The sequence below is a fragment of the Pelecanus crispus genome, chromosome 4, assembly GCF_030463565.1.
Source record: "Pelecanus crispus isolate bPelCri1 chromosome 4, bPelCri1.pri, whole genome shotgun sequence".
NCBI classification, from domain to species: domain Eukaryota; kingdom Metazoa; phylum Chordata; class Aves; order Pelecaniformes; family Pelecanidae; genus Pelecanus; species Pelecanus crispus.
In genome coordinates, this window is record NC_134646.1 from 33,398,109 (window position 1) to 33,413,386 (window position 15,278).

At 38.2% G+C, this 15,278-nt stretch overlaps 1 protein-coding gene across 7 annotated transcripts in view; it reads right to left on the reverse strand.

Moving 5' to 3' along the window:
• The window catches only part of PDLIM5 (PDZ and LIM domain 5), a 125,113-nt gene that overhangs the window by 36,606 nt on the left and 73,229 nt on the right, over positions 1-15,278 (reverse strand). For 2 of the 7 annotated variants that reach the window (XM_075708779.1, XM_075708777.1), the window contains exons 5-8: positions 11,839-11,856; positions 11,386-11,558; positions 9,766-9,802; positions 8,997-9,090 (exon numbers count right to left, since the gene is read on the reverse strand). In XM_075708779.1, coding sequence (XP_075564894.1) covers positions 8,997-9,090; positions 9,766-9,802; positions 11,386-11,558; positions 11,839-11,856 — 322 coding nt within the window. Of the gene's footprint in view, positions 1-4,599; positions 4,728-5,409; positions 5,594-7,373; positions 7,404-8,996; positions 9,091-9,765; positions 9,803-11,385; positions 11,559-11,838; positions 11,857-13,865; positions 13,883-15,278 lie in introns of those variants that run through there. The other 5 variants (XM_075708775.1, XM_075708774.1, XM_075708773.1 and 2 more) reach the window with 4 other exon arrangements.

Here is a 15,278-nt window from a genome sequence, read left to right on the forward strand (position 1 = left end):
AAAAAAGAACAGCTATAGTTTAATATCCCTGATTGTTAACTACTGAGGGAAGCACTTTCTTTCCCTATTGGTCAACACTATACTCTGGATGTCCCGTCACTACAAAAGTTAATGCTTGTATTCTCCTCCAAAAACTTCAGGTCACTGGACAATCCAAAAATACACATTTTATAGCAAGGGTGACTAACCTTTGAAAGCCAGATGAATAAAACATGTAATACAAAAGAATCATACATTACGCATGCTGTGCTGTGCCTTCCCCCAAAATCCTTCTTCCATACTTTGAAGCTATTCACTCCATGTCACCAACTTTTGACAACAAAGTCACCTTCCAACCAAATCTCCTACCCATGACTGGTTTCTCTGCCTCCATCTAAGGACCACTTTATTGTTTGAATTATTTTTCTAACTTTTGTCTAAAAGCTACTCGAATTTCTAATTGCTGTGCAAGTTTCCAGAGCGCTGGGAGGGTCAGGAGACACCTATAAGCTGCTCCATCTTGATGGCAACATCATCAAAAAAAAAAAGCATCCGGTGAAACCATATATAAAATTATAGTTTCTGATCATGCCTTTTTAACACAGCTGGCTCGGATATACCTGGCAGGAGTGGGAGGCGGCAGGAGGGCCGTTTCCACAGGCGGGGCTGCAGAAGGGGGCCTCACGGCCGCGGCGGTGGGCAGGGGGAGCTCGGAGGTCTGCGTGGCCACAGCGCACTTCGCGGGGAGAGGAGGCGCGTTATCAGCTGTCAAAAAGCTTGCTCCATCTGGAGCAGGCAGCTCCGCAGTTATTTCCCTAGTTGGCGTTAATTTCACAAGCAATTATAATGAGGCAACATATGGAGAAGAAATCTCTCATTTGATTAAAAATACCAAACAGTAATGGACAACTCTTTCTAGCTGGTGTTCTTGCATCTTTTGTAAGAAGAACGAGTGAGTAGAACCTGAGGGCTTTTTTTTCTTCCCTAGGAACCAAATACTCCTCCCCTAGGAACCAAATACTCCTCCCCTAGGAATCAGACCATGCTGAAACTGGCTCTTTGGAGCATTTTTACAGTTTAAGCTTGAGAGCTTACAACCAGGCTTGTTTAACCACAAAACCAAACACTTTGGGTAGTTTAAAGTAGTTACTCAAAAAACAGACACCAAACTTGAACGAGAGCACAAGAAGTATATTAGAAACTCTACCTAGTGTAAGTAGATGACACTTTAGACACTGTGGCTACTTGGCTGCTGGTATTTAAAACCTGAACAATTGCAGGGGGATGAGGTGCACACTTGGGTAAGGCTTCCAAAGGGTTCTCAAACAAAAGTTCTCTGAAGTAAAAGAAAGCAGAAGGACAAGTAGCATTCACTGCAGCAAAGCAATATTTTCCGCCATATTTTAACTCCTCTTGCTTGTCACCAAACCATAAAAGCTCTGACAGTTTTAGTTCAGTCAGGCTGAGACCTCCTCTTCTCCCCAACCTGATGCTCATTTGCCAATTAAATGTGCAGCTCCTGTCTTTGCAAATTTCCTTTTGCATAATGACTACAACTGAGGGAAGTTGTTTAGGAAAAGTGATGTAGAAATGTCAAACCTGCCAAAAAGGGGATCTGGCTGAGTTGAGGAGAGTACAGCAGCAGTTAAAACAATGCACAACAGAACAGGGGTATGCAGAGATTACACCCTTTCCTGGAGCTGCCCTCAAGTTCTCCAAAACTTCATACCGCATCTTTGTGAAGCTTTATAAATCATAAAAAGGGCCTTGAAGAAGGTGGGTATATGCTCCAAAGGGAGAGCAAGCAAAAAGCAAATTGACTCAAAATTTTATTCATACATACATACTCATTGTATTTCCATTTTTCACTTGCTTTGGCAGTAGCTAGAAAAGGAGTAAGAAATTACACTCAGAGATTACAATTTCTGCCGAGAATATTCTTGGCTGTCCACTAATCAGAAAGTACAAAACAAAACTCAAGATTAATACCTACTATTTAATAATAACTCTTTGTATTTAGGACTATCAGGAATAATTCTATTAAAAGAAAAGATAAAAGTAGGTCTGTATGACTGTAAAAAGCATGTATATAAAAGAGCAATCTAAAGACTTGCTGGCACTAGATCTGCTTTCTATTAGTTACATATTTCTCAGGAAGTGCCAGATTCTGTGGTTTGCATGGTCTAAAGTTGCCAGGATGACTATTTAAGATGACTTTTTGCAACTTTCTAAAAAGGCTGTAATTGCTCTTAAATATTTTACTGTTAAACTTACAGAAGGATATTGCAGATATGAAATTGAATAATAATACACTATAAATTACAGTAGTTGGCTATATTGCCATATGACTAGTTTAGGTTTTCAATAAAGAACTCAAACTACAATAAAAAAAGCATTATGCTTTATATTATGAAGCGTGCCTTAAAAGCAGTGAACCTAACTTTAATCCAGTAATCAAATCCAGAGCCTTCATACATTTCACAGTAAGCTCTTTCTCCTTCTTGGTGGTTGAGTAGTAGGTGGTACAAATCACAGAGCTTCAGCCAAGAAAAGACAGCGCCCATTAGGAAAAGAAAGACCTATGCCAGTCATCAACAACAAATGCGGGGCTTTAGTGGCAAAAGCAAGTCTACTGACCTTTGCATGGCCCAATTCTGCTTTACTAAAAGTCTGACATGGCATGCACCAATTGCTCCATATGGATTTCTGATAGCTGCTATTTGTGAAGAAGGGGTTTTGGAGATAAGCTCAAATACCCCACCCCAAAAGAATGTTTTAAGAGCAGCGACATCAATTCAGTGACAAAACATAAACACCAAATACAGTTGCTACACTGATGACCTCTCATTTCAGGAGAGAATCAAGACTACATAGCTTTGTCAAATAATTTATGTTCTCCTTCCCACACTCAGTGCTAATCCTTCTTCCTACAGATCTGCAGAAGCTGCTCAGATTTCTGCCCCTCTTGAGCAGAAAATACTCATCATCTACTTTTTTGACTATTTATATAAATACTTCGGTTCATTCTGAATCACTATGAATGTAGCCGTCCTGTCTGTTTTCGTGTGGCTCATTTTAAAGCTGCTCTCTTGCTAGGTTAATTTTGCCAAATAATAAACTTAGAGCCATAGGTCTTGAGATTTAAATTTGCTCTCCCTGGATGCAGATCCAGAGCTAGGATTTAGAAACAACTCCTTGGTAGTCAGAACACAGTAGTTGTAGCAGTATCTGCAAGGCACCTGCAGCTCAGTAGGTGTAATCAGACTAGAGTTTCATTGGTAGATATGAAAAATCAGTTATTGAAGTAGTACTTTTCCCTCTGCTTTTTTCATCCCAGGATTTCTGTTTAAAAAAAACCAAACCAAACCAAAACAAAAAACCCAAAAAACACACCAACCACCATAGGCGTTGCCATACACCTTTTGTGTGCATTCTTCATCTTTGGTGAAAACTACTCACCCCATCTGCTTCCTAGGATTTAAGAGAACGTGCTGCTGAAACCATCACAACCAAATCTTCTTTTCTGTATTGGCTCAAACCAAAGGCCACCATGAAGGTACCAGCCTGCTGTCCAAGCAAACCTCCGTCATCATCCACCATCCCTTCCTGACTAATCTCATGCTAGCTCATAAAGGTACCCTCTTCTCCCATACATCAAAAAAGCCTTCAAAAGACATTGCAACAAAACAGACTTATTTTGTTGTGAGGTTTCACCTCATCTCTCTCAGCTGGTGGAGACTATTGCTTTAAAGGGGCAACTGTCAATCGCAAATCTTAATATTAGATTTCTAGTTGCAGAAAGCCCACACAGGTATGGGCAATAGGATATTCCTGTGTGCTTCTCACAAGGACAAGTCTCTGTCTACGGGCATGGTGGGACCAGGCATTGTTCATTCAATTCTCATTTTTAAGGGAGTAGCTTTGTTTCGTGTTATAGCTTTGTGCTTGTGCACGTGTAATGAACACCAGCTATCTGGAATTAAAAAACACTCCTGCACTATGAAACACAAACCATCAGCAGATGTTATTGACCTTGAATAATAGCATCATAACCCTCCAAATTACTGTCGCTGTCTAGCACCCACAGATGATCTCCAAAACATCAATCTGCCAAGACAAGTGCCAGTGAAGCTACCCAAGGACAATGACAGGAAATTTGCCAGATAATAATCTAGTTTTCTTTGATTGCATCATAGCACAGCACAGTGTTATGAATGAAATAATCCACTTCTAAAAAAATTATTTTTATATTTTAAAAGGCACTTTTCTGTGTGTTGAAGAAATCTCAATTCACTTTTGAGTTGTTGAGACCACTGAAAAGTTACTCCGTCTGGGTGATGGGGTGGATACCCACTGACAACGTACCAACACAAACTAAATATTGTATCTATTTTAACTGGTATCCACAAGACTGTTCATGAATCTGCTCAGCTTTATTTCATTTCTCTTCTCTTTCCCCCTCCTACCATTTCCAGGAAAATCCCTACTCGCAGCAAATTAATAAAGTTTATTTTAAGTGAATGACAGACAACCCTCTCTCCCCCAAGACAGACAAATCTAGGCTAGAACAACATATAGCTAGATCGTTAAATGAATCGAAACCCCCTCTGAATGATTTACCTCCCAGGAGCTGCTGCCGCAATGTGTTCAGAAAGTCTGGGAGAGGGGACACTGCCAGAGGAGGCCTCTGCTATCGGCAAAAGAACGGCCGCAGGTTCTGGTCTAGCACCATTTTCACTCCATTCACAGTAACAAAACCAAATGGAGACACACACAGAAAGAGATTTTTTTAATCCACATTGAGATAGTATGTTGAACAGGAGTCACTGCACATGAAAATGTTAGTAAACTGGAAAAGAAAATGGAGTTTACAGCAAAATACAAACAGGGGGATAAAATGAGGCACAATACACTTATGAAGTGTCACACTTAGAGAAGTGTCCTGCCGCTTACAAACTCGGAAAGCTAAGCACTATTTTACATTTATAAAGATGGAACATGTATATTTAGTAACACACTGCGTGATGGAAAACTTTTAGGAAATAGTGGAAAAGCCACGAGTGCTGGTGGGATTCACTCCCAAAGTTTTACATACTTTTTGCTGCAACATTTTTTGGTTGTTAGTTTTGTGAAGGTTAGAGTACATATTTGTCAATATTTTTCATATCCTTTCTTTTTTCCGGTTGTGACAGAAAAAAAAAAAAAAAAAGAAATCTAGAAAATGTTGTACTAAAGGCCCTCCACTTGAAGAAAAGCACTCATCAGACATCTCACCACAATACACCAAAAGTAGAAGTAGTCTACAAGGTAGAGAGCAATCACAACCACAACTTTTGAGCATAGTGAAGTAGCCACAGGAGTAAGCATTGCTGCCTTTTTTTTTTTTATATTAGCATGCAGAATTGAGTATCTTGATAAAGTAGGGAGCATTAAGTGTTGAAAATTATTGAACAGATTTAGGAATGAGCAGGGAGCCGACCTCATAGGTGATAAAGGTGTGGATGGAAATTCTGGTACAGGTGGCATCTCCAAAGTCTGGGTAGCTACAGAGTTTTTATTCAGATTAATACAGGTATCCTGGGTTCCTGCTCCAGTAGGTAGATCTGCAGGTATGCTTTACGGATATTTATAACATGGGGGGGGGGGGGGGGGGGGGGAAGAAAAAAAAAAAATCACATAATTTATGACAGGTTGTTTCAGGACTGACCAGGAGTGGGACAAATATTTTCCAATGGCTTTGGATTACCTAAACTACAAATCTGGAAAATCCAGACACATCTTCACTCAGGACAATGAGGACAATGAATTGACTCTACAATTTAAGGCCAAAACCAAATCTGTACCCGGTGACTCAAAAGAGGATTGTTAGAAGTGAACATCTAAAGCATACTTCAAAACAGGGTGCAGGAAAATTAGAACTAATCAGTTACTTAAGCATGTAAATAAACTTTACATAAAAACTAGACTTTGTCTTTCTAAGCTTTAAGTAACTGGTTTAGGAATTGAATTTACACATTTCAGTGAGGGCTTTCTATTTCTATTTCCTTCACTTCCAGCTGCTGAACATAATAATAATAATAATAATAACAATAATAATAATAATAATAATAATAATAATCATCATCATCATCATCATCATCATCATCATCTATTTTATCCACACAAAAATTGCTATAGCAGGTTACAGCTTAGGGAAAATAATAATGAAGAAAATCCACAGGGGCTTTTGTCTTGGACAATGCCTGAAAAGTTGGAATATTATTAAATTGGGATATTTATCTGCAGATTACTGATGGAAGAGAAGTTTCTATTCTGTTGTTTGCCATATTCTCCCCTTCAGGTGATCACTTAAATTTAAGCTTGTTCATTTATATCAAAAACTATTCAGCATTTTTCAAAGATCAGATATATGCTGGGACAGACACGAGCTAGGGCACATTATCCACATGCAAATGGAAAAACAGCTCATTGTTTTGGAAACAGTAACAAAGTTCAAAATTTAGTGTCAACAAATGTTGTGCAATGGGGATACTGGGTGAAGAGATGACGTCTTTAAAGCTGTAAATGAAATTAATTTCAAACATTCATAAAACATTTTTTGAACTAGTGATTTGTTACTATGAATTTATAGGAAACAAATATTTTTGGTAGCCTTTCTCGCACTATTCTCATATCCTCAATAGATAAGACTGTATGACTACGTTTACTTTTAATCAAAACAAAGGCTTCTATACTTTGAATTATTTAGAGAGGCTTTTTCTCCCATTTCTTGCTAAAGCAACTCACCCTCCAGAGGGATAAGAGCTGGTAAGATAGATAAACATAGTGGTAAGTTAAATACCAACATGAAGATATTCTCATTACCTAGGCACATCTCCAAAACACAGAAATACTTGAAGGTCAAACCATTCTGCTCTTATGAAGGAAACTTTAAAGAGAGTCTAAGTGGTAACCTTTCCTGGCATTTATTGCTTGGTGTCCTCTGAAACTCCCATCTTCCTTTCCATTCATAAAAAATCCTTTAAACCCAGCAAAACTATTTTAATACACTATTTCACATTCCTACTTTAATACACAGTGTTCTACCAAATTATTATATTGTGGCGTATGTGCACTCAGTAACACACCTGGATTTAGTAACACGGTACTCACTACTGAGTTATGCAATGGGAGGAGGGAAAATCAAGCTGATTGTCACTTCTCATCAAAACAGTCTTTAGTGAAATTAAAGTGAATATTTTCCCCTATTGTCCCTAGGGAGTTAACCCAAAAGGCGTATAAGATGTGATATGCCTTGCTTCATCATTACCAGTGCAAATCTAATTGTACTTTATGCTGTGCATTGTTAGGCATCCACATCTGTGACTGTTAGTGTTCGATAACTTGGCTATTACCTGAAGTCTCCATTTTCTGTTTGGCTTTTCCTAGAGACAAAATGACAAATATGGTAAGCTACTACTCTACTGCATAGCTGTATAAACCATCTGAAAAGGAAACTCAAGCTCAAAATGCTTCCAAAGGTCTCCATTCCCTTCAGTTTTCCAAGTTGTGCAATAAAAAAAACCAAGTCCCCTAAGTGTGCAGAAGTGTTTGCAGTGGACATCAATCTGTCCACAGGACCAATTCCATAAGAAAAGCATGTAGGTCAGCTGCATGAACTACAAGCCAATTGCAATGGTTCTCATTAAGCAATTATGAAAGATTGAGCTTTTATATGTGCTTTACAAGTCACCTTTGAGGTCTGAAACTTCTGTGACTCAATAAATGTTACAAAAGCTGAGAGCAAGTTTTACTTCGTAGAATTCTTACTCCTGTAACCCCCCAAAACATCAATTATTTTATTAATTTCTGCAAATCACGTGTTGATTTTGACAACACAAACACATACCACTTTTTTAACATGATCAGGAACTCTACTACTGTGATAGCGTTGTACAGTTCAGTTTGTTTCTACTACGCAGCAGGGATTTAATTGTTTCTCTTACTGTAATCTGCAAATATGCAATGAAATTACAGCTCCGTGCATGAGAAGACTATTCAAGGAGTCGGAGAGACTCAAAAAAAAAAACAAAAACCAAACCACCCCAAAAAAACCAGACAGAGCTAAGATAAAAGCAACTTTTATTAAAATACTCTTCAAGCTTCAGAAAGCATAAATTAATGAATGTGTAGCTACTATAATACATTATTTTACAGGAGAACCATAGGGCCATGAAGCTTTTATAAACACAAGAAAGCCTATGAGCTTCACTCTGAAATAAATAAATACTACCATCTTATCTTGTTCTTGTTAGAGGATGTGTTGAAGCTCTTACAGGTACACAGCAACATTCTGCTCAATTTTTTCTGTTTTCCAAAATATGAACATGTTACTAGTTTAAGCAGCAGTATCTTTATATTGAGCTTACACTTCGATATGCAACATCAGATTTTTTTTTTTCTAATTTCTCTTTTATTTGCTTAAAAGCAGTCTGTCTTCTTGCTCTACTCCATAAAACATTTACAACCACTCTAAAACTGACCTGCTGAAAATCTAGTGAAATCCAAGATAATCATCCCGGTAAGTACAATAGCTTGAAATAAGTGCATACAGTCCCTCTTCGTCTTCTTCCCCTAGCCCCAAAATCAAATACATACAATTTCTTGGTTTTTTCTTCATAATTTTCTGCTTTCTAACAACCTACAGTAACTCAAACTCAGCAATGCAAATGACTCCTTTAAGGCAAAAAGAGAACTGCAACAGCCATCTCCTCCCCGACGCTGGGAGATTCAGTCACCCAAGTTGTTCTGTTTTAAACATATTTTTTGTCAACTAGTGATTAGCACAAAAACATTTTCATCTCATTTTTTACACATCAGTAGGAAAGTGTTAGAAAAGTATAGAAAAGGCTAGAATTTCTCTTGCAGTAAGGCTAGTTAAACATGTTTTCTTTTTTTTTTTTTTTTTTTCTCCAAAGCAGATGGAAAAGAAGAAAGGAAGTAAGTATTTGTATTTTGCTTTTGCAACTTGGGTTAAATCACTGGACATTAAGAACACGTGCTGAGACTTCATGGTGCCAGTCACGTAATTTTGTATATTTGGGGCTAAAGACGTGGATGGGAACCTTTTCCCTGTGGAAAGAAGTGATAGAAGAAAAATAAGAGAGAGAGAAAGAAAGAAAGAAAGAAAGAATGAAAGAAAGAAAGAAAGAAAGGAAGTTTGTCTCAAGCAGTTTCGCAAGCGAGCATGCAATCTCCATGCACTATTCCTATCCACACATCGCCTTCCTCTCTGTCAAAAACCTGGATCCAGCGTTATGCAAAGCCAGTAGAAAAATACCCACTGACTGCAAGAACCATTAGATTTACCCCCTGGTTGGTTCTCACTTTGACAACGCTTATCCCAAAGCAAGGAGACAGCTGACCCTCGTTCACAGTCCAGTACGGTAATACTTTCCACCTATGCTTTGCAATCTGATCCACGCTCGCAAATGAAAAATGCCTGGTTAGATTTAGGAAAAGGAAAACACATCGACAAGCTGACCTTGTACAGAAAACCAAACCAGTCCAAGTCTACGGAAGATCTCAAAGTCCTGCACAAACATTAATAGTGGACTGCACCAACAGATTTAAAAAGGTTGGTCTATGCAGAAAAAGATCTTAATTTTTACATGCTGAAGTAGAAGGCAAAAAAAGAAGCAATGTTTTAAAAACACACAGATGTCAAACAAATGCACCAAACACTATCAGTTAAGAATTAAGACATGCAACGTATTAAAGTAATAAAAATGTAAAACATCAACTTACTTAGTTTTCTTTGCAGCTTCATGTTCTGGTTCTTTCACTGCAAGAAAAGAGAAATTTTTTTTATTTTCTAAGGCACTAAAGACACTGTACCACCATACACTGAGATTCTCTCCTGTGCCAATGCATTCACCACAGTGGGAAATTACAACAAGGCTCGTTAGGACTCCTCAATTCTAAATACACCCAAGAGAAATAAGCTATGTCTATAATAGCCCCTTTGCCAGCAGGATTGATGAAAGGTGGCTCTGCCCTTCCCCTTGGCCCACTCTCCACGTTGGCATTCAGAAAGGCCAGTTGAGAAGGGGAAGATGAATGGAAGTTGGGAGGCATTTCTTTTGGACGAACATCCAGTGAGCTTATATCAGGTGATAATCAAAACGTCTGTTTGCAGCCAGGCTGTGACCCATCAAGGTGCTAGAGGACTGCAGTTGGGATAAAGTAAATTCCCAGCCCTGATTTTAAGTTTGTCAAATCTAGTTGCAGTCGCTTTCTTACAGTATTTGTCAACATGATTAATTCATCAGTACTGGATGACATGTTATTTAATGTTCAGGTCTCATATTCTGCCCTTACAAGGATTAATGAAGAGAATCCAAAGATAGGCAATGATCCATTAATAGACCAGCACAACGCAGAACCACAAAACAATCAGGTAACTGTCCAAGTTGAGAATATTTATCACACATGGACAATAATCCTTATTTGGGGAGATGTTATAATTAGCTTCTAGAGTAATTGTGCCAGAGAATTGATAGTTGATTTAATCAAATCTGTCCCCGGGGAGGGGATCCAATTTCCTCGCTGCCTTCTTTATTGTAGCACTGGCTGTGAAAAGCAGAAGAATGAAGTAATCCCCTCTACATTAGCTGCCTCAGTCTGAACATGACTGAGCTCAAATCTCCTGATGACACTTCTGATGGCTTTTACACAACATTAGAGATCTCAGCCAATGAATTATAACTGGCAGCATAATATGAAATTGAAGTTTTACCATAAAATTATATGACTGCGAATGACTTCTCCACATCATCTGTTCCAGCCCAAAGTACATGTAATCACACCATAGCATAAGTAGAGGATGGAAACATGACCTGGGAATAAACCGAGGAACTATGGATTTATGCTTCTGATCGGTTAAATCACTGCAGATCACATACCTCTGTATCACTGTCAAAGATTTTCTACATGCCTGAAAACACCTTAATTTTTCTGGAGCATTACATCTGAACAGGAATGTCACCATTTTGGTGATACAGGAAGGAAAAGAAACAACAAATCCATATCCTGCCAATGTCTTTGGAAGCAGAAATAGAAATTTTAAGATTTATCTAGAATGTATTAATATTCAACTCGATGAGGAATAATGTCCAGTAATATATATGTGCTGAGCGATCTAGCAATTGCAGGAGTTTTACAAAAATATTTTCCTACTATAGTCTTCTCAACCTTTTTTCTTTTAAAGAGCTCACCAAACTTCTGCCTACCAGATTTATTATCCAAGAGAGAAAAATGCAAGAGATGCGACTGAATCCTTTTACTATTTCCCCCGACCCCCAGCTTTTAAAAACACCTATCTGTCCAAGACCATTACTTTTATTTCATTTACATCAAACTACTCACTGTGATCAGTGCCAGTGATTTGGGCAAGGATGCGGAAAGAGCGGGACTGGGTGGTGCCTGTCCGGGGATGCCAGTCTTCGGTGTCTTCAATCAGTCGCTTCTTGCTGGCATCGCTGTGGGTGGGTGTGTGATAAAACTCTGTATAGGTATCCACAATGTGCTTCCGCGGGGGGCTGCATCAAGGAGAGGAGAGAGTAGTGAGTGAAAAGCTTCAGAGACCACCTGGGTTGGGAGAGCTACAAAGACATGGACTTTGCACAGCATTTAAAGGCAGCTTCTGCATTTGGATGCAGATGTGCAGTCGTGAGCTCTACATAGATTCAGTTCTCTGAACCAAACACAGCTTTTTAATTATTCTAACCCAAGAGAAATATTTTTCCTTGTTTCACTGCTGGAACATTTGAAACAGTAAAAGATAGTATTATCAAGATATTTACACATTTAAACCTTTACCGTTTGGGTGGGTTTTTCCTTGGAGATGACAGAGTAAGACAGCAAGAGAAAGTTTTCCCAGCATAAACAGGAAAAGGAGAAAAAGAAAACAAGAAATAAAGTCAGGAAGTTGAAGCGGAAGTGTAGCTAATTATTCTATTGAATTAGTTTTGTGGGAAAGGGCACGGAAATCCAATTAATAATGATATTCTCATTCTACTACCAAAACTGCAGCACAGAACTCCCATACTTAAACTCACAGGGATTTCCTTACAGGGATGAGAGGGGAATTTATTTTAGTAAAGCAGGGTAATCTACTTAGTTCAGATCAGGTGCCCCTCGACAAATTCTCCCCTTGGTTCGCAAGAGGCAAAGCACTAGCTGTGTGCAAGAGCCACCCAGTACATGCCAAGTCTTTTGCACTTGGCAAAGCCTGGATCAGAACCAGGCCATTTGAAAGTGTAGGTAGGAACGTTCTGGAGCATAACGTAGAGATATCGATGCTCGATATCCTCTCTGAAAGTCAAAAAAGTGGGGTGATCATTTCATCTGGAAATTTTCCCCACAGTAACCTACATGCTATTATCAATCCCTGCACCAGCAGACTTGCAAGAATACAGGATTTTAAAGCTTTGCTTTCAGTAACTAACATAAAGAACATGCAATGGCACTGATCAGTTTAGGAAAAGGGAACAGAAGATTCATACTATATGTATTACTCCTAAATTCTGCATTTGTTATCCCAAAGCATTAATCTTTAAGACCCTTTAAATGTGCATTCATTTTTACGTAATTTATAGGAGAGTAATTGTGCAAAACTACATCCTAAAGCATAACAATTCTAATAAAAATTAAAAAAAAAAGAACCAACAAAACTTTAAAAGTTACTTTTACTTTTGCCACTACTTCCCTACTGCACTTTTAATGTCCAAAGTATTTCTGGTGAAGAAAGGTGGAAAATACGAATGAGAATGATGTAAATTATTAATTGTCAACAAGTAAGAATTAGGCTCACTCAATGGAATGCATTAGTAAATACTTAAGCTTAAAAGAATACTTAATACTTGAAAGAATTATGCAAAAGGTATCATACAAAATTATATCAAAAGATTGAATTTATTGACATACAGCATTAGTGAAGTACGTGTATCACATATCAAAGTTACTAAATGAGGGAGAGGTACAGAAACAAAGACAGTGGTATTTCCAGGATGGAGTACAAGATGTACAGAGAAAAATGAAGTAAAGCACCAAAACAGTTAATAGCAAAAATAAAATCTGAAGATTAAAGCAGTAATTAAAGGTGTAGAACTACATGGAAATATATTTACATGCAGTTGACTGCATTCTAGCAACTACCACAGTGAAATAAGTAGTCTTTCACGTTTGTTGAAAGTGGTATCATAAACAAAATAACCCACTGACTTCTCTTGTGGGTCCTACTGGTCCCTTTATTTAAGGCTTAAGAGTCTACTGGTAATGACTCCTTGAGGCAACAAGGTGGTGCCAGAGACAAAGGAAAGTCCAACGAGACAGCCTCTCCCTTAACTCAGCTTTGAGGCAAGGGGAGAAAAGACAAGCCAATAAAACCTCAATCATATTTATCATCCCTAACACGTACAAATCGCAGTATATGGATGTTACTCTTATTTTTGTTGTATGAACTCAGTATCTGGCCCTTCATTCCATAGTCTTCAAACCATTTTTTGCTTTTATACTGTATTTCACCATTCACTAGCTGTATTACTAACACCAATTAGCCATAGGTGCACCAAGAATTTATCAATATGCACAAACACCACACAAATGTTTTGTGGAATAAAAAAAAGCTGCAAAATTTAACACAGTGAAAAGCAAGATCACATCATGTCCAATGCAGACAGAACCATTTACTACGCCTAAGAAGTTACTAAGAAAAGCGGAAGCTGTTTTGCAAAATTTAAATATAAAACTCTGCAAGAGCTATAATTTTGCAAAACAAGAATACATGCTGGTTATTCCAATAGGAAAAACGACCATAATTCAACTCCAGTGCTGTCGGTACTAACTTTGTCACTGTTGTTATCTGCAAGGGAAAAAAAAAAAAAAAAAGAAAGAAGTATTTGATGTGTTAATACATTCTTTGCTTCTCGAAATATTACAGGAGTTTCCAAATCCAAGCTCTGGTAAAGCCATGTATCACGTAAGTCAAACTTACAATCACCAAGAGAACCTACAAGGGAGAAATTTAGCCCAGCTGAGCTTAAACTGAGTGAAGTCTGTGGACATCTTACCTGTCTTAAGCAGCAGGCACATTCTCATGCAAGAGGTGGCAAGAAGGTCTTGATAAAAGCGTAATTTGCACGCAGCCTAGTGAAGGCAAATTGCTTTCTTTCTAAGGCAGGACTAAATAAGGGAAACAAAACTTCCTTCCCCATCCTCAAGTGAAGCCAAATACTATATCCTGAATGTAGTTTGAGGGGAGCCAGGAGGAAGGGAGGAAATTATGATCACAACAAGGTGCATGTCTGAAGAACTGCATTTGCTCAGCAGTGCTATCTATGAACAACATAGAAGTTCTCTTTTTTTTTTTTTGAGAAAATGAATAATACAAAATGGAATTTATTTCAGACTGATCAATTATTCCAAACACCAATGTTTCTGATACTTCATAAATGTAACTGATTCCATTTTAAATGGGAAGATGGTTAAGCATCATTGTAGAAATTATTCCAAGTATGTAGAAATTTTTCTAAGTAAAACTAAGTATTGTAGCAGCAGACCAATATAATCACTTCAGGGTTTTTTGTTTGCTTGTTTCTGTTTTCTACCTTAGAACTGTAAGACAGTTAGACAGCCCAAACTCACTGTTGTAAGAGAGATGGCAAAATAAAGTAGGTTTTTACAGCTCTAAATGTTTTCAAGCTTTCCCAAACTTGATCTGCAAGGTTGGCAGAGAGACAGGGATTTCTTCACCTGTCAGCTGATACCCTTCAGTGGGTATTATTCATCCCCTAAGTGTAAGGTAGGGCACCTTACAGTGCTCACCCAGTCATCCTATCTTGATTGTCAAGGGCTTACTCAACGCCTGCAGCACTTCCTTCCAGAAGACTTAATTTTGTTGCTATTGTTCCTCTTTTTCAGTACTAATTGCTGCTTTTGAATAGTCCTTATACAGTTATTTGCTAAAACAGTATTCCTGGAAAGGTAAGAGACGGTTTGCCAAAGTGTATTCAACAAGGCTACCAGCACCGAGCAAGTCCTTGGGATCTCCCGACTTTATCCTGCTTCTATGCAGCGTGGACTCCTGCCATCAGCTGTTTAAGAAAGGACTGGAAGTTACCATGACAACGGTGTGATATAAAATGCATACGGACTGCATTATGTGAGTCCACATATGGAAAATATTCGCACTGCAATATAAAGGGAATAGGTACCTAAAGAAGTTTTTTTCCTCCATGAGCAGCTCAACTGAAACTGCA